The 19580-nt window shown below is 34.9% G+C and overlaps 1 protein-coding gene across 10 annotated transcripts in view; it reads right to left on the bottom strand.

Moving 5' to 3' along the window:
* The window catches only part of bru1 (bruno 1), a 247314-nt gene that overhangs the window by 41470 nt on the left and 186264 nt on the right, over window positions 1-19580 (bottom strand). For all 10 annotated transcript variants that reach the window (XM_066404802.1, XM_066404801.1, XM_066404798.1 and 7 more), the window contains 2 exons: window positions 15451-15533; window positions 6042-6090 (listed from right to left, as the gene is read on the bottom strand). In XM_066404802.1, coding sequence (XP_066260899.1) covers window positions 6042-6090; window positions 15451-15533 — 132 coding nt within the window. The remainder of the gene's footprint in view (window positions 1-6041; window positions 6091-15450; window positions 15534-19580) is intronic.

Raw genomic sequence — 19580 nt, 5'->3', positions numbered from 1 at the left:
CCGAAATCAATTCAAATTGGTGCTTGTTTTATTTGACATTTTGGGATACTCAATTTGGGCCCTATAGTGACTTAACCATCATCATACGATTGTTTGAACATTCCATTAGGCCATCTATGAAGCAATATTTACATGAACGGTAAGTTCCATTTTTAATATTAACTGTTTACCATTAGCACACATTGCAAGATACTTATTGACCTGAAGGAAAAATAAACAGCAAACTGAGGACCGACACAAATACACTTCTTCCTTGGAAAGACCGACTGAAAAATTGCCTTTTTATCTTCCTTAGGTTTTGGGCCATAAATTAATCCGAAGGCGTATTGAATTAAGGAGTAAATTACTATTAAGGTGGATGAAAATCTACAGTTTCAGAGCAACAGAATTAGGGCTTGTTAAATTTTATTTCCTTCTGCAATATCATCAGTTACATATCTCCAACAGCTTGTAAATCTACAGCTTATTGATGCAGACGTATGGATGAAAATGATATTATCACCGCGAAAGAATCTTAATGACTTTGCTAATTATGCTCTCTGTAAATAGTTTCTATTCACCACATAAAATTATAAATAGCTCAACAGTCTGACGTCCACAGGAAAAATTTGTTGTTTTCATTTTTTACATGCCAAAGTTAGTTTCATGTGCACTACTTTAAGATCACAAACAGTATCAATATTTGCGTGCATTCTATCACATGTCTGTCAAGGTTATTAACCTATTTTGTAGGTAATTGCAAACTTAGTGGCCGAAATTCAAAGTTAAAAACCGCAATTTTTAACGATAAAACCCAGATTTGTCATTGAAAGGCATGCTCGATTAGTACTGAAAGCGCCACGCAATACTTAAGTAGTACCTACTGACCTGGTCCACATGCAACTTATTGCAAAGCCAAACTTGGCGGAAATAGACGGATGCACGAGCAATATGAGAACGGTTTTCTTAAATTTAATCTATAATAAAAAATTTAATTTTATAATAAAAAAGCGCCGTTTTCCTTTTTTTATCCTTTCTAATGCTTTACCCAGAATACGTTCATATGCGGATCGCTGCGTGCTTTCGTCGTAAACGTAATAGTGAGTTTGTGTCTGATTATTATGTAATTTTGAGCAGTTACAGCTATGTTCGAGATCTTGCTTTCAGTATTTACTTGCAAAATAGTTACTCTATAGTATGTTTTAGCTTCCTAATTACGGGGTTAAGAAAACTGGGAAAAGAGGCTTCTGAAGCCCCTCCTTATTTCCCAGAACATCCTAACGAAAGAGATCCATAATCGCACAATCTTCCAGGTTTCACCTATAAGATAGTACAAGGAAATAGATATTAAAAGATAGTTTAGGATACTCTCTTTTTTCCTAATGAACATTCTAGAGCCACAAGGACAATAATCCAGTTCACAATAAGTCTGGATGTTTTATTTTAAGCGAAAGCTGCAACTACCGGCACGCTGTGCCGTAATAAATACTCCATAAGAAAACTGTTTTTAATTTTCAGATTATTTTGAAAATTAGGGTAATAGGTTGCAGATCCTGGGCTGCCTTTCTGCATTCTATTAACGCATTAACAGTAGCGGCTCGTTAAGGGAGACACAGCTTCCCCTTTATAATATGATAATCTTACTATATTGTACAGTTTGATCTTTCTATTTCTAACGACTAAGTCCCTTTTCTCTCCCCGAAAAAAATGGTATGAACTGTTACTGTACACCGGAGAAAGTGGCAAAATTAATAACTGACCCAAGAAAAAGATAAGACCATGCCAAAACATATGATGCCAGTTTTTTGGGTGGAGATGTCGATTTCGATAGTTCGATTGACTATTAAAATCTTACAGCAGAGAATATCCAACAAGAACACAAATAAAACAGGAAAAAACTTTTAATAGGGAGATGTGAGGATGATTTTGTTATTAATAAGTTCCTTGGCAGATAATAATGGACATTGATGGAAAAGCTCCACTTTCGGCATCAGGTCGAGGCAAACAAAAAAAGGAGAAAAAGAAAAGGCGACTAATAAAAGTCATTTTAAACCAATAAATCTCAGCATTTCATTATTTTACAAGGTATATATTAAATTCGCTTGTCAATAAAGAGACGACATGGCTAAGTTTTTATATCAAATTGGAAAAATTCACCAGCCGAAAACAGGCTCTTTCTGGAATAGACAACTGTGAGAACTTTTAGGAAGCTTGTAGTTCTTTCTCAGCCATCAAACATCTTAAATTGACCATTCCCAATAAGATCAATAAACTATTGAAAGGCGAAAATAAGAGAATAGAGTGAAATTTTGGTTCTGATAACGGTTGTCGCTTCAAACTACGGACATCTCTGGGAATATTGAAATTGAAATTTAATCTTGCAAAAACGAGTTGTCGCGTTTTTAAAGGGGAATAAAGCGAAAAATGAAAACATCGGGGCGGCAAGAATAAACAATGCCCCAACGTTTCTCACTTTTATTCGCGTGCAGCTAATGGAAATAAAAAGGCGTTGCCAAGGGCCATTTAAAGATTATTCAAAGTTTGTCTGTGTAAATTGAATAAAAGTTCACTTTTTGGAATACTCTCTTCTTGATAAAGGCTAATTTCCTTCTCCCTCTCACATCTTTAATTTTTTCCACTAATTTTTCAGCCAGAGAAAATTTTTTGGGATATGTCTACAAAAGGATTATATCTGTATTTACTCTAATTATTAAGAAAAGAATACTTTTTTCGATAAGAGAATATTTCTATCAGAATATTACATTTTTTAAAATATTTTTCTCGCTGTGTATCCCACAGTAACTATCAAAGCAATATAGCTGATACTTTAGTTTCTCTTCGACTTGAGTTCAACTACCCTAAACATGGCGTGTCAAGATATATTTTATTTAAAATGCAATTTCATTACCTGACGCCATTTTATTCACCTTGGATGCAGTCTATCGCAAATCAGGCAATTTTAATGGTTCTTTTCGATTGTGAGAAATTGGTTTTTGATCAAATCTCTGCATAAAGAGGTTTTTCCACTGAGTTTCTATATTATACATAAAATATAGTTTAATGAGGGTTTTTTTTTAGTTTTTCTTACCTGATACAACAAAATTTTATTGTTGGGAATTTACCGGAAATATTTTGGACCCATAACTATTAAAATTATGAAAAAAGCTTATTAAACACGTATTTTCCGTGAACACGTGCATTGGGAAGCATGAAATATTCACGTCGGACGAGTAAATATTCTTCAGATAACCAACCAACATTTTCTCCGCAAGACGATAAAACTCTTATCTTACACAAACAATGTACAGTATCTTTCCTACCTTGGCATTAACTAAATACAAAGAACCTTCATGAGCAGTTTCCCCATCAGGTTAACCAAACATAAGATATACATATACATATATATATTAAGACTAAGACATCAAAGCTAAATACCAGGAAGTACGTCCGTCAGATCCGGCTGAGTAGATATAAGCTATCTTCTGATAGCTAGCTTTTTTGAAAGGCGTGTAATGTCTAGATTATGGTGCAGAGTTCAATGAAATAATAAAATTAATTGTAGGATTTCATGAATGGGTGCTCTTAATCGTCACTTATCAAAAAGCTAATTCTGACATGAATAAAGTTTTAAATGATACCTCCTTTAAAACGTCCAGGTTACCACCTGGAGATACTTACTTAATCACAGTTTTACGAATAGATTAACTGTTACCATTTACGATATTGGGTTATGTCTTAATTATTTAAAATTAATTAAGAGAGAATACTAATTAAAAACTAATACAACGATAGTTCTTGTTCAGAACATTATAATATAGGTAAAATTAAGTATTTAGAAAATTCTCAGTAAGAAGTAAACTCAATTTCTTGAGTAAAAACTTATCCACAGGATAGGTAGTAGGTACCTTCAGGAAAAATATTGCAACTACATTATAGAAAATCACTGTTAACCAACAAGTTAGAGAAATAAACTCAGTAGCCTTAGAATCTCTTATTAATGAACATTCAAATCTCGAACTTTATTGACAGATGCATTCTACATCTTTTCATCCTTAATTTTTTCTTTATTTACAATTTATGAAATATATTCTGCATTATTGTTATTAGAGCTGTGATCACTAGGAATAGAACCCTTATTAATATCAAACGAGATTAAAAGTTCATGATTTACGAAACCTACATTAGCCAAACAAAAGATCAGGAGTAGCTTTCTTTAGAGAGAAATTGGTGGATCAGATCGTTTTTTTTTTTAAGACCATAGCAATCCCAATTCATTTGAGATCCAATCACAAGCGGTGAAGCAGGTATTTATTGTCTGTTCATTGAACTAACTTGAATTAACCCAAATTAATCTAATCTAATGATTTGACTCCAATATTGAACCTGGGGATATCAAGAGTCTTGGAAATGCAATTTGATGTTCAAAGATACTGTGAAAAGCAAGCAAATAACAAAGATATTACTACTGACCGGAATTAAACCGACAATTAAAAGTGATTTCTCGTTCATGTGTGCTAAAAAGTTAAAATTCCGAAGCGTAACTGAACCATTTTAATTCCTATAAATGATGGGCTAGAATTAAAAAAATATATATTAAATTTAAAAAAAAATTTACCTAACGTGGAAGTCTGAGTGGAAAATTTGCAATTCCGAAAAATTAGTAAATGATTTTTAGAATGTTTTATACACTTACTCAAATTTAATATTGACGAAATGTTTTTCTTGATGGTTTGGTGAATGGGAGTTCCTCTAAAGCTAATGTGATTTGACCCCAGAAATTATATTGATCTACTTTATTTCAAATTAAAGCAACGAAATTAAATTAAAATGCCAAAAGAATTTGTATACTTTTCACTTAAATATTTTTAATACCATTGCAATGCGATTTTTTTACTAAACTATAAACTGAAAGCAATTTAGATCTCAAAAGTAAATCAAATTTTGCCCATTTTCCCGTTAACATTCTCCAGTCAGCAGATGGTATCGGATTGATTTAATTTAAAACCGATTTTTTGTCGATTTTACTGAAAGCTCTATGGACGGTTTTGTCCCTGCATTAACGAAGCCTGAAGCCAAATGAGTAAATTGCGGAATTGGTCTGCTGTATTCTTCCACTAGTCCCGTGAAAATCCACAAACCTCTGACACTAGGTAAAGAGATGAAACAGTTGTTATTTCAAGGAATAATTGAATTAATTCAATTATGTCGGAATTATGTTATTCCATACATTGTAATGAATTAATGGGAGATGAGTTCTTGCGGTCGATATGGCCCAATAGGTATTTGCAAAACAATAAAATATGCGGGGCAGGCCGTTCTGGTAACGACCTTTTGAATTTATGTCCCTACGTAAATCAGGCAAACGGCACAAATATGCGCCCGCAGGATTAATAAGCCAATTTATTATGATAAAACGTTGGCGAAAATATTAAGCAAAATTATGGTACACATGCGATACATGTCGGATTATTGGGGCAAATTTTTCAGGATTTTTTAAACTCGGAATGCGCCTGCCTTGTTACTCAAAATCCCTGAATACGTCTGGAGCAGAATAATTTAATGTCTCGCTTCAATTTCGGACTTAATTAAAATTAATTAGAATTAAAACTAATTCAATTAAACCATGAATTTTTAATAATCTCCGATTAGATTAATTAGTGCATATTCTATGATTTAATACTGTCCTTGAAACCCAATAAATCAGGCATTATTAACAAATGCCTTAATTAATTAATTATTAACAATTCCTGTTGTAATTAGGCAGAAATTGCGATAATATCATTGTGATTTCCATGTGCAATTTTATTACATTACAATATTATGCACGGTGACTTTAACTTGAATCAGTTGGACCAGGAATCTAATGAATTTTGAATTTATTTAAATCAGTTTCGACCGAGTAAAATAAATTTATCTTTTATTAAACGTCTAATTTTTAATAGTTTTTGAGATATCAATTATATCTTATATTAGGTCTCTAAAATATAAACTAACCTGAAATAGTTTAATATTTCCTCGTATTCAGATCGATATGTATATTTTCAATTTCAGGGAATACTCACCATTCCTATTTTCGCTGTCGGCTGGCTTCATTTGTATGGGGTGGTGCATCTGAAAGAGACAGATTTCATAAATCAAAGGATGACATGTTCGGAGGGTGTTTTGCATAATAATATGTGATGGGAACTGTCCCGAATATTTCCCCAATTTTTCATTGAGGATGGAAAATGCTTTAATTATACGTATTTTTGCAATCATCCTCTCTACACCGACTAATTGGTGAATATTTAAATGCGTTTAGTTGGCGTCACAAGGCCTGTTTCGTTTTATTTAATAGTCACTACGGTCTGAATTCTCACCCGCCGGAGGAGTAAAATTCCTCAGATAAGCGCTTTACTAAACTAAAACCTCAGTAAACGGATAATAAAGAGGGGAGAAATTTTTAATGATGGGGCGAAGGTGTTTTCGGATGAAATATTTGTAATTAAGGAACCCCACATCGCACGTGTTCTCGATTTGTTCCCTCGTTAGTTGTTGGGAAAACTGGGAGTAGGTTTATTAACTTTTTCGTCATATCATGTAACCGCAGTGAAAGATAATAAGGAACGACACGACAAAAGGTAATGTAGGAGGGAATAAATATGATTTTAAGACATACCTACTTTCTTTTGAGTAAATGTAGTAATTTGAGTAAATTTAGTCAGATATTGCCTTTTGGTGAAATTCACACCGGGAATAGTGCAAAACGAACAAAAGTCAGTAATTTTTTACCGTGCAAAACCCAGGAAGCGGCACAGAAAAGCTATATTAAATGTTCAGTCAACATGTATAAAGTTCACTTCAGATTAGTTCATTTCTTTAAAATTAAGAGTACCTATCTTCATCAGTTTTTGAGATAATGGCGTCTAAAATTAAAATTTTTTTATCACATCATTGCTCCTTAACCTCCCTTCAAAATTCATCGCTTCTGTTGCTTCTCAATGGGTTCAGATAGGGCTAAAAGGATTACACCGTCATACATACATATATTAACTTAAAAAATCGATGACACGGCGTTGATCTAGTAGTGTTAGTAAGTTTTAGGTTTTGCTTCTTCCTGCGTCAAATTTGTTCTTATAAATCTTTTAAAAAAATGAATATATTGTAGCTTTTTGCAATAAAAGCACACATCCCTAAGTAAGGTTTATGCACTTAAAGCCAGATGAAGTTTTGTGAAAAAAATCCAATTTGCGCATTTTTTGGACCAATCAAATCCAATAATTATTTTCATTACCATGGAAATGATCCCTTATTTTACCAATCGATTGGAAGGTAGTCTCCATTTGTTTGCTCTTAATTATTAATTCATAATCGATAAAAATTCCGAAAGCTGGGAGAGCACGATTTTTTACGTTAATTGCGAATCAACAAAGGGCAAAGGTTGTCTGTCAACAAAGCGAATGGAGGCGGCCCTCGTAAATGGCATTAGCACACTCGCTGGGGCTTGCACGGTGTGATTGGCATTCAGTCGTCGTTAAAACGTCAAGTTGTCAATAAAAATGCGAAGACGTCAATGAACCGACGGTTTTTCGGGTTATTTATTAATTCACCTGCGAATCAAGTTCACAATAATTAACACATATTTGCACACGTGCTACTGATCACCGGGCTCGGAACTGAATTCAGTACCGAAATTAATTCCAATTTAAAAAAGTGGACGCTTTCTAAGTACTATTTACGACCGGTTTATAAACCTTCCGAAAGACTTTTTTAATTACGCACTATGAAAATGCCGGCATTGTCTCCTAGCCGGAAATAACCGCATTACTTTGTCTCTTTATTTAATTTTCTTTGCAGTCGCGGGAAATCCGAACAAAAAAAATATTCTTTTCTGAAACACAACGCGAGAAGGAAAGTTATTGTCCCTCTTCTTTTTACGCCGTATACTCGTGTTTCGTTTGCCCTACACTCAAAGCAATTAGGAAAGTATCGTTTTGAGGCAGGATCAAGAGAATTTAATTGTAGCTTGTTTATGTATGGTATTTTTTTTCTATTAAAAGTTGATATTTTGGTTGTAAAAAAAGTTAGGATTAAGTGCTTTTTAACTAAGGAAATTGTGAGTTATAAATGTCAAGCTGTGAGTGTAAATCAACTGGTCAAAGTTCATTTATCATGTGTTGATTCTTCCACATGACACAGTATTGATCTTTCGACATCAAGATAAGAAATTGCAAGATTTAAAGAGGTCTAGAAGACATCCAAACGAGTTTTACCTTTCTTTTTTTAGATTGTTATCGTATTACCTGTGGATACAGTTGTCGCCCTCCTTTAACTTATTCAATAAAGATGCTATCTCGCTATGCCGGTCTCCATTCCTTCTCCTTATGGTGTGTCTCCTTGGTAAATTTCTGATATTTTTCATATCCCTAGATCCAGTTCTCTCATCAGGGTATACATTTTAAATAAAACTTTCCATCTTTCTTAAAGTGCTCTTTATTTATTGCAATTTATTATTTCTCTATTTGCTCATTATTCTCTATTTTTTCCTATAACAAAGAATTTCCATTATTTTGTTTTAATTCCAAAGACAAAATTTTGCTAACGTTTATTGACAGACCTTCCAATATATTTGCCATTACTTCTTTTAGGGTTGTAGATAGGTCCCATATATTGGATTCTGTTGAAGTGGATCCGCATGTTCTTGTATATTATTTATATTATATTATTTACTGTGCAGGTAGGCGCCACAAGTATTGGATTTATTTGAAGTAGACCTCGTCCTTATTTCATTCCAACGATCCATTATATCCAAATACCTTTTTAGGTCGTTATAGTTCCGAATCGGTGGTTCTTATTCTGTTTCTAAAATTCTTACACTAGTTTCTATTTAAGTAGTTTACAGTATTACTATCACGCCAATCTTCGTTTGGTGAAAATAAAATTTTTTGAACACTAGATTCAATCCTGTAAAACACATCCAGGAAACTCTCCTGTGCGTCCAAGGCTTTATAAGGGGTGCGTGCGTGACCCACCTGGGGGCACGCAGAAATCAATTGCAACTGTCTAAAGAATTTTTATGAGTTTGAAGTCCTTAGAATTTTTAAAGTGGCTTTTGAAACCGTTGAAGATGCATTTATCGTAGAATGTTCAATCGACCTCAGAGCTTTGATCTGATGCAACGCCTGCAGAACTTAGATGAAGAGGAGCTCTGTTTTTATGCCAGGCTGCATAGCTCTAATTTAACCTCCACCTATGGTTAAACTGAAAATGTTAGTAGATAAACGATATAATATATGTATGTATGTCAAATCCGAAATTTCAGTTTGAGTTTAAACCTGGAGGGTTATGATTTGGTAATTAAGCCTTGATGGGTGATATTTATAACTGTCTTCCTAATACCAAAACAATAATTTTGCAACTTTCCGAGATTATCGCATTGAATTCGGGTTTCCGGAAGGGAGATGGGCGAGGCGGCTAAATTTATATTGAGATAAATCGGTTTAACCCCAATTAGTGGAACGAACGGTCTGTTACTTTTAAGCTACTTACCGGAATTGTTACGGCGGCTTCGATTTATCTTGCCGCGATTTTTACTAATTCGCTTAATTTAGACCTCCGGGGTTAATAACGCTAAATGTCTGGCCGACTTTTGTTAAATTAACCTAGAAATGGAGCGTGATTAAAAAAAATGTGTTTCATTAAGTCTAGTTTTATACATAAGCGATTCTAATATAAATCAAATCATTATGTAGAAGTGTAGCAGCCAGCAACACGAATTAATCAAATTGTGCCACCATCAGCATTATAAATTGCCGCTGACGGTGCAACAGCCATCGCTATGTTGCTATAAATTAAGCTTATGAAACTGGATTTATGTCTGGAAGCTGCGACGGAGGTCTTCTTCGACGGCGCGATTCTTCAGTGATTTGTTCTCCCTGAAGTTTTGTAGAGGAAGGTTATCGGGTAAAATATTTTATTTTTCGAATTTTTGTCGTTGGATTACTACGCGTTTTTCTTATTGGATGAGAAAACCAATGGCAGAAAATAGATAAATCAAGCGCCCGGAAATGCAGTCTAAAAGCGATGCTTCCAAACGAATATTGCGTTGTCCTCATACCAAAAACAAAAATAGCTCTCTGCCAATTTAGATGACTAATGGTCACTCTCTGAGCTGACAACAAGGCAATTCCTGGCTGTGACATATTAATTCTTCCATTTTCACGCTTCATTTTACGAATACATTAAAGCCGGTGCATTAAGGGCACCTGAGGCCCGACGCGCTCGAAAATATTTTTCTGGTGCGGATTTTATACGAAGGGCTTTTTTAATTAATAGCTACAACCATTTTTACATTTTTCTCTTAAATAAAAAGTATTCGTATTTTCCCCCGAATAGGGAATAAAATAACGCATGTAGATAAATTGGAGCTTTTAAACTGAACTTTCCCGGAAAACTTCATAGTTCTCTTGTCATTTTTCTGCCTCCGTGTCGGGCCGCATTTTGCAAATGCATCAAAGTCAGGCCCTGGCAGAGCACCTGAGCCCCTCTTGTCGGAAATATTTGTCGGGGTTGCATTTTATGGATGAGCATTTTCATTAGAGTGGCGTGGGTTTTAAAAAGGGCTCGTCATTTTCTACGTCAAAAAGTTCGTTCTGTTCAAACGGGCGAATATTGAAGCAAATTTTATATTTGCGAATTGTAAAGCGGTAAATTTCATATCGTAAAAATGCAATTTTTGAGCCTGATTCATAATTTTCTGTTTATTTAGAGTTATGACTTCATCGAAGTGGCTAATTCGTTAATAAACATTCAGTTGTACATACAGTGGAAAAATTGCCTTTGAATCACGATTCATTTGCCATTCAAAAGAACGGGAAGGGACATGATTGAACAGATTTCATGTTATACAGGATGAGTTAGTTTACTCTTATTTTAAGTCAAAGTATGCCATACAAACATATGTTACAAAACCATTATTTTCTAAGATACAGGGTGTCAAAACTTTAGATGTTTAAAAATATTTCCCACATAGCTCTTATAGTTTTTGAGAAAATATATTGCATTTTTAGGTTATCCAGGATGATCGACACGTTTTGACATGTCCAAGTGGTTTTAAAATCTACGAGGGAAATTTTTTCTACGATAAGCCCCCTTTTACCACGCCGAACATTTTTGTGATGCACTGCTTACTTATATCCAAAAAACTGGATTTTTTCTTAAATTAAAAGTATTTCCATCACTTGCATTGTTTTCGTATCTGCAACACTTCAGTTATTTGAGAATGTAAAAGGCAATGCATGAATGTTTTAACCAAATATATGAAACATTACAGTAAAAAAGGGATGTTTTTTATTTTTTTTCCTCAAATAGCTTGGAACCTTTGACGAAAAAATGCAAAAAAGGCAAAATTTTCTAAATTAAATAATTAAATTTTTGACTTTTTTCAAGATTGAAGATTTTGTGTGAGTAAAATAGCACTGGTCTTTTTGCCGAGCTTCCCATAATTTCCCTGTTGGGTCGATTCCAATGTCCAGCTCTAGGTTTCTGCAGACCCTCGAGATTTCTCAATACTCCGAGTTTCGTCCTGACTAATCGATATTTGGGATCTGTATTGTAGGCTAACCGACCGAAATTACATATTTCGAATTTCCTACGCCACTGCTCTAGCCTTCCTCATCGGATCGGGTTCACACGGAGATCGTGAGAAAGCCCAAATATTTCTCTTTCGAATGAGCCCCCGAGGCATCTCGCAGTCCAGGTACACGAACGGAAATTACAGCTGATAATTGAGTAAATAATATGGAAATTTTTAATCAGATTTTCGGTGTAAAATCAAGCCTCACTTATTTATAACCCAACATTGTTTTGCATTTGGATGCCCAGGTTTGAGGATAATAAGTTTGTTTACAAGTTTGGTTACAGGTGATTCCAAATTTCAAGTCGATATCTCAAACTGTTGCAAAATTGCCAGGGGACTTGAGATCCTCACTGTAGACAACTTACGGGTGTACGACAACATCGAAATGAATCTTGTTAATTGGTAGATAGAACAGTAAAAAAAGTAGAGGAAGACTGCTGTTTCTGGTTCACTGTTTTTGTTCACTGTCGAAGTTAGCTGTTCGCAGTTTGTTATTCGCTGTTCGATGTTCGCTGTTCCACGGGTCGAATTATAAACCTACATTGGCCCGCTGTTTATTCTTTCCATGATATTCGTTGACGTTCGCAAATAATCGAATTTTTTCTATTCGTTGTGCGAATGATAACCAGTAAGAAATAAGTTGAAAAACACATGCTATTCAAATATATCTTATATTTTTTTCATAACCCAAGACACAGAAAATTTTTTAACCAATGAAATATTATTGACGAAGAGCACAAATAACAGTTGATAAATAATGCATATTATTAATCGCACAACAATTTCGGTAATCTGAAAATAATGAGGACAACAGAGGAGAGAATAGCAAAGTTTATAAAAATAAATCCATCCTTGGGGTGGAAATTGTAATATCGATTTTACTTACATTAATACTTACTTATGTAATAAGTACGTAATGTAAGGTTTAAACAAATCAGTTTATGGCCGAACGAGCTTGCGAGCAACTTTATAAGTGGGTGAGTCAAATAAATGCTTATTGCATGGCATATCAACATGTCATGCCCGATTTTTTAGTTTGAACTTAACCTTTTAAGTAAAAATTAACATAACTTCGAAATACCTTAATTACCCTGTAAAAGAAGTTTATGTGTGTCAATCAATATTCAGTCATAATTAAATTCAACAGAAAACATATAGGTATATTATGCTACATGCTGCTTTATTCTACTGGCATTAGAAATTCACCTGCTTTATGGTACTAGGACTATAATCAATGACTTTATAGTCTTGCAATAGCATCATAAAATGCCTTTTACGCCCTCAAAGTTCATTAAAATCAGAAGCTAAGTATTTCGAACTATTAACTATTAAAACAGGCAAAACACAGATGGCTAGTATTCTATTTGTTATGCAGTGTAGACACTTTCCGAACTTAGTCCATTTATAATACTTTCCGAATAGATAGCCAAGAGTTTATTCGGACAAACTGAAACCGCCATAGGGACATTCATTTCGCCGCCACTTGAACTAATCGCAGCCAACGGTTCTACAAAAAACCAGAACTTTAATAGAGCAGCTCGAGAACGCGCAGAAAACAGTTTTTCGGGTTTACCCCGGCGTTTGGCTTTTAATGGAGCCAAATCCCGCTCCGTCAACAATGACATCCGAATTAATGGAGAAACGCCGAGTCGGCAAATCCACGCGCAATTTGCCAAAAGCCATGTCGGCTTTCATTTTTCGTATACTTTTTTTGACCTCTCGAGAAGGCCGGCGGCCGTTAAGACGAGCCTTTAATTCTCGATGCTTTTTAGTTTACAAGTTTTTGACTTTTTTTTCGTTTCAGCGAAACATTAGTCTATGGCGTTTTTAACCTTTACAGATATTGGAGAATTTTAAGTTATAATCGAAAATGGGTCGTTAAACCACAAAGAAAAAATGGGATTGTTTAGTCCAAGGCCAGTATGCCAATCCAATATATCGTCGATAAAAGCCTAAGGAAAAACTTTCCCTTTCTTCGACGTTTACACGCCTAAACTTCCCAAAATAAGCGATACATTAATAAATACCATAAGGGGCTGGCTCTTTTAATAAAAATCACTGTTCATATAAAAAACCGTTATTCATGTTAGGTGGGTATATCCCCGCTTTATTAGGAACCACTTTGCCATGGTGTGCTGCTGATTTATATTGTTGCGGCGCCTCAGTCGTTAGGGGACCTTGTTTTTCCCATTTTTCATTCTTATGAGAACATTTTTTATTTAAAATGGGAGGGCGAAATGATATTGTCCCTCTGAATGTTGTCTGGGGCGCGTTGTTATGTACCTGTCTCGAACATTTGTAATTTTAGCCTACGCAGTTAGGGTTATAATGTTCCCAAACTCTTTCCCTACGTCGCTGTGGATGTTAGTATCAAATTCTCGTCGAAGTATGTAAAATTTACTGTTACAAAAATAAGGTGTTTCATGAATATTTTTGGTAAATTTGAACAGTAGGAAGTTTAACGTATGGCTACATTGGATCCGGAGGTGCTTTATCACAAAAGAGCCAATCAATAAAAATGCATTAGCATGGTGTTTCAGGGGTAAACAAAGGTACAAAAGAATAATGTGTGCAGTGTGGAAAGCTTTAGAAAAACCTAAATATAGTAAATTTTAATTCCATTTCAAATAATAGAGGTATGTGTTGGCCAGCACGCTTACCAGATCTTTCTTCATTTGACTATAACTTATGGGGAACAATAAAAGACTACATTTATAAATATGTACCCTGCAAAATTAATGAGCTGAGAAGGAAGATCATCACAACTTTAAGGATCGAAGTACAAAGAAGGAACGTTTAAAGATAAATGCAAATTTAAGAAAACGCATAGAGTTGTGGTTGGAAGTAGAAGGTGAACCCTTCAAGCATCTCTTATAATTTTCCTTAGTTACTTATTTCTTACCCTGTTATTTCCAAGTCATCTTTGGCATTTCCCAAGCTGAAGTAGAGAATACGTTACTTTTCCTACTAGATACAATATATTGTTTTTAAATACCTAGTAGCGGTAAGCTGCATACAGCAAACTCTGTTATCATTTGCAATATGGAAGATTGAAGATAAAGACGATTCAAAGCACATTTCCATTACTATACACAGATTCTATCGCACCATCTATTCGCCCATAAGAGCAAAAAGCTTTGTTCCACGCACAATAGAAATAGAAATTTCCCCCGGCAAAGACACCTCGTTAAAGCATCTTGTTAGAACGATATAGGCACAATAGTACAAGAGCTCGTTTCTCAAAGATACATTGCCTGGATATGCACGATGTGTCACCCCGGATTCCCGGAGCAGACGTTCCGTGGTTTGCCAGAGTCTCGTAACCGTCAACCAAGGGGGGCCAAAAGGGGACCCTCGAATGAATGATGATATTTAAGGGGTGATGGAAATGCCATAAAAATGATGCTTTATGGGCTCTTGATGAATATGCATTATGGTTCAGTGTTACGTCTTACATCACGTTTACCGGTTTCATTATAACCAGGAGAAATAGTTTCAGGAAACTAATAAGGAGGGACTTTTCTTTTAAATAACGTGAAGATGAAGACCTAAGCATTTCCTTGTGAAATGACAGTAGCAGTTCCTTATTGGGAGGCAAAAGGAAATCAATTTTACTTATTATAGACTGTCGTTGGAAACAGCTTTGAAGTGTGCCGGAGGCTAATTGAAGGGTTTTTCATTAACTTATATTGATTTTATAGACTTAAAGGAAGTTATTTTGTTTTAATTAACATTAATTTTGCTTCGGCCACTTCGTCCTGTTTACTAAATTTTGATCAAAGATTTAATTAGCTTCGTATCAATGACTTAATCAGCCATAATTTTTGAGTGCTCGAACTAGTAAGCAAACTTACCCCATTTAAAGTCTTTACATTATGTAAGGCATCTTGAGCTAGAAGGGCGGCTTTCCTGGTGAAGAAGGTCACGAAACAGCACCCTGCAAGCAACAAAATCAAATTAAACTTCCCAAAGACAAACATTAAAACAGTCCTCATCAATTTTATAAAGGCGCGATAAAATTTTCGCAATTACTCGTAAATTTTGCTCTTTTATTCGAGGACGCCGAAAAAGTTAACGATGGATCTCAACTTGCTAAATTTCATTATCGCTCAAACCACTTTTAGCAATTAAATGCTCGCTAACTACTAACAGTAAAACATTCAATAAATGTAGATTCCAGTTGTTGGCAAAGCTGTTTTGAAATTTAATAGATCGGAGTCAGTCAAGTCCCTTTTGACCAAATTTCGAGTTTTTAATTAAAAAAAGTTTTTTTCTTCGTCAATAGAAAAATGAAAAAGTAGCGTATTTTTATTAAATCCGCATAACATATTTTCGTTTCCATTTTACACATAATACATTCATTCATCATAGGGATTCAAAAAGGCGACCGCGACGAGATTAAAAAAGCTGCAATAAAACATTATTTCAGCATTTTCATTTACTCACAGGAACAGACTATTAGGGAGCGAATGTTTTCCGAGTCAGCAGATTTATTTCTCAATGGAATTTCTAACTTTTAATAAACGCGTTTCAGTTGCCAGATCTATAAATTAATCGGAGTCCCGGCACCGCTCCAGAATAATGGCTCGTGTGTGCTCGCTTATTGGACCAGAACACCGAAAAGGATTTCAAGAGGTGGAAATTAATGGGGAGGGAGTATGTTCGGAGTTGGCAAACTTTGCTGATAGCAGGACGTCTCGAAATCTTATTTTTTTATGAACCAGAACAAAAAGAATCACGTTACAGAATGAATTGTGTAATATGGTTGATGGAATTATTAATATAGATTAAAACAGCTTCAACTTTTATGTATTTTTTAAATTTTATGTTGAGAATGTGCAGAAATATGCGGAAAATGCTGTCTCTAAGTCGTTAGAAACACACTTGCGTGATTGACGCCTTCGCGTGCGGCTCGTGCGTAATATTTCATGCTCGTGTGTTAAAGGGGATTTTCTTCGCTTGTTCAGTGACGTACTATTGTCGCCCTCGATTAGTAATCCAACTTCGTTTCACGTCGCATTGAAATCAGTGTGCAGTAAAGTGCCACTTTTTGCTTTTGTTTTTGTTAGGTAAACAAATATTATGGTTTTCCTGAGAAGTGGAAAAATGCACTTCAAACTTTTCTCAACACTCCAGAAGAAGTTTTTGAACTAAATCTTATTAAGGCATTTTTTGCGTAAAACGTGATGTGCACTTGATGCGAGTTATGTGTGTTAATTTAGTAAATTCTTATCGACGTGATCTTATATTTTTTGTTCGAAAAGACTTAAGAAACTGATCTACCTCTTGGTAGCTTTCAAGCAGTTCCTGACAAATCTATAAGTTTCTCTTTAGGGTCTGGGAAATAATTACTAAAACAAACCTATAATGATCAATCGTACATTGTTGAACTTCTTAAGAGATTCTTTGAGAAAATATTTCGCACCGCGGTCGAATTTCTCATGAAACTACACTATATAAAACTAAAACATTTTCTATTCATTACATATATTTTAAAAATCTGAAAAAATACTTGAACTTAATGAGTTCTCTCAGGTCATTTCATTTAGGGTCCGTTTGGAGAAAGTATTTTAATGATGAAAAGTTGATTTTCTCGAGGGAAGTGACTACAAAGGTTTACCAAACTTTCTGCAAAGTGCAACTAAAAAAATTCCATATCTATGATAGAATATGCTTCCATGAAAGTTGGGAAACTTTGAAAACTATTAAGGGATCTTTTCATATGATTGAAGTCATCGTTAAGAAATTCGTTAAGAATCGTTTTCAATCACGAGGACCATTCTTCCAAGGAAATCAGGTTACAATCTGAAGTTAATCTCATTTAAGCTCACAACTTTTTTTGTTGGATTCTAGAAGAAACTTCGGAAAAACAGATCTTTTAATGTTGATGTTTTTCGTAATAAAATCCTTTGAGAAAATATTTGAATATCGATTTTCTTAAAAAAGTGAGGTGCAGAAACTTAAAAAATTAGTCCCCTGCAATTTTTTCTCTGGGATCTGGAAGAAAATTTAAATATTACAGAGCTTCTCAAGTTGATGTTTTCATTAGGAGAAATGCCCTAAATACAGGGTGGCCCAGAATAGTTTCTTCTATAGCTAGAAGTTAAGCTTAAGAGTACATTTGAGAGTGACAGAGTAACTTAATTCCATAGAAAGAACAAGATTTTCACTCTTAGAAAGGTTTTTGTTGGACAGATTTATTATTGTCTCTGTAGCTGGATTATTGTTAGTATTATTATTCAATGTTCGCCCGAGCTTTTAGTACAGGATTAATGTTATTTTACTTCTAATTGCGTATGAGCCGTTATTCCCAAATGGAATAAAAGACAAAAAGGCAGATTGTCGCGTAATAATGTTGGATAATACATTTGCTTTACAATATCGCCATAAAACTTAATTCGTTATCTGCGCCACTGACCTGGATTCGAGCCACTGCGCTGTTCACGTCGAATTTGGGGATTGCAGTCGGATCATCATTTATAGCTTGGCCTAGAGATCTTTGATACATCACGCTGCTTTGAAACCGCACGCGCATGCTCAAATTTGAATTATTGTCAACTATCATATCGTTCCAGTGCCACCTTCGACAAATATATCAAAATAATCCCCAACGTTTAGAGATGATGCACAAAAGATTTACCATTTGGGTGAGTATAGCAACACTATACATGATATTAAAGGAAATTTTTGTACTGTACTTTTTTCACTCAATTCGGAAATTACAACACGATCAACATTTTTATCGCAACCGAGAGATCTTCGATACAATGTCACCGGGCAAACTAATATTCAACTTTTTTTCAACTGTCATGGCGTTCCACAGCCACCTTCGGCAAGAATGACATAATAATCCCCAACCTTTAGAGACGCTACATAAAAATAGCATTTATTGGTGAAATATAACAATCTAGGTATAAGGACACGATACATCATTTTAACAGAAGTTTAATGATGTTTCAGGGCATTTGATGATAACAAGGCGTTCTTTTTTTAAGGTACTTTTGAGCTCATTTAGCCGCAAAAACATTCATTTTGACCCAACCCATACAGAATAGACATTGTTTTTGCTTGGGTCTAAGTCATGGACCTTTCCTCAACAATCTTCAGAAGGCCTGCTTCAATCAGAAATCAAGAAAGCTGACGGACGGGAAATTTGAAATTCTCTGACTCCGGACATCTTAGTTGGTCACTTATCGATTGAAATCAAAAGCGATTTCTTGAGGAGTTTTCTGTAAAAACTAAATAATAAATTCAGAGACATCTCACATAAAAAAGAAAAAGTTGGTCAGTTAGAGTTAGACACGGACCTAAATTGGTTCAAAACTGAAGTTTCTTCATGCATGTTGCGTAAGCGAAACTTTACACAAACTTAAGAGGGAAATGTTGGGAGTTTTGCAGACATGCAACCATCTTTTTAAACTAACTTCGGGACGGCTTTGTATCTCACTGGCAATAGAAACCCAATACTGGGAGTAAACTTTACTACCCGTACAACTATATTCAGCACAAATCAACTAAATATATCCGCCGGTTCCATGCAAATGTGGGCTTTAATAAAACCCAATAAACATAACTTGCTGGGGTTACATAAACTACAGGCAAATGTGCCGGAATATATATTCCCTGGAGCTGCCCTTAAAACAGCACACGCGAGTCCTGCTTCCCTCTGAGAACTGATTTAATGGAGAATACGTTTTGCGGAAGGAATAAAAATATGCTCGGAAGCATTTCTAACATGCGGGTGGTCGCTTGTTCAGGCCATCCTTCGTCAACGAACCTTTTTGCCTTTTTCCATTCGGAACAAATAACAATGTGAATTAAAGGATTTTCGATGAACCTAAAAATGATTTTTGCAAAGTTTGCTCTCGGGGCAGAATCATGTCCTTCGTTTACCTCAAAGAATATAAAAACTTCCAGCACTAAACCCTTGTTAAGCTTGATTGACGCGAACAATAATTTAAGTTTCGAATTTTTAGCGTTTACA

The sequence above is a fragment of the Euwallacea similis genome, chromosome 36, assembly GCF_039881205.1.
Source record: "Euwallacea similis isolate ESF13 chromosome 36, ESF131.1, whole genome shotgun sequence".
Classification (NCBI taxonomy): domain Eukaryota; kingdom Metazoa; phylum Arthropoda; class Insecta; order Coleoptera; family Curculionidae; genus Euwallacea; species Euwallacea similis.
The sequence above is the reverse complement of the archived record's forward strand: the minus strand, read 5'-3'. Positions and strand labels throughout refer to the sequence as shown.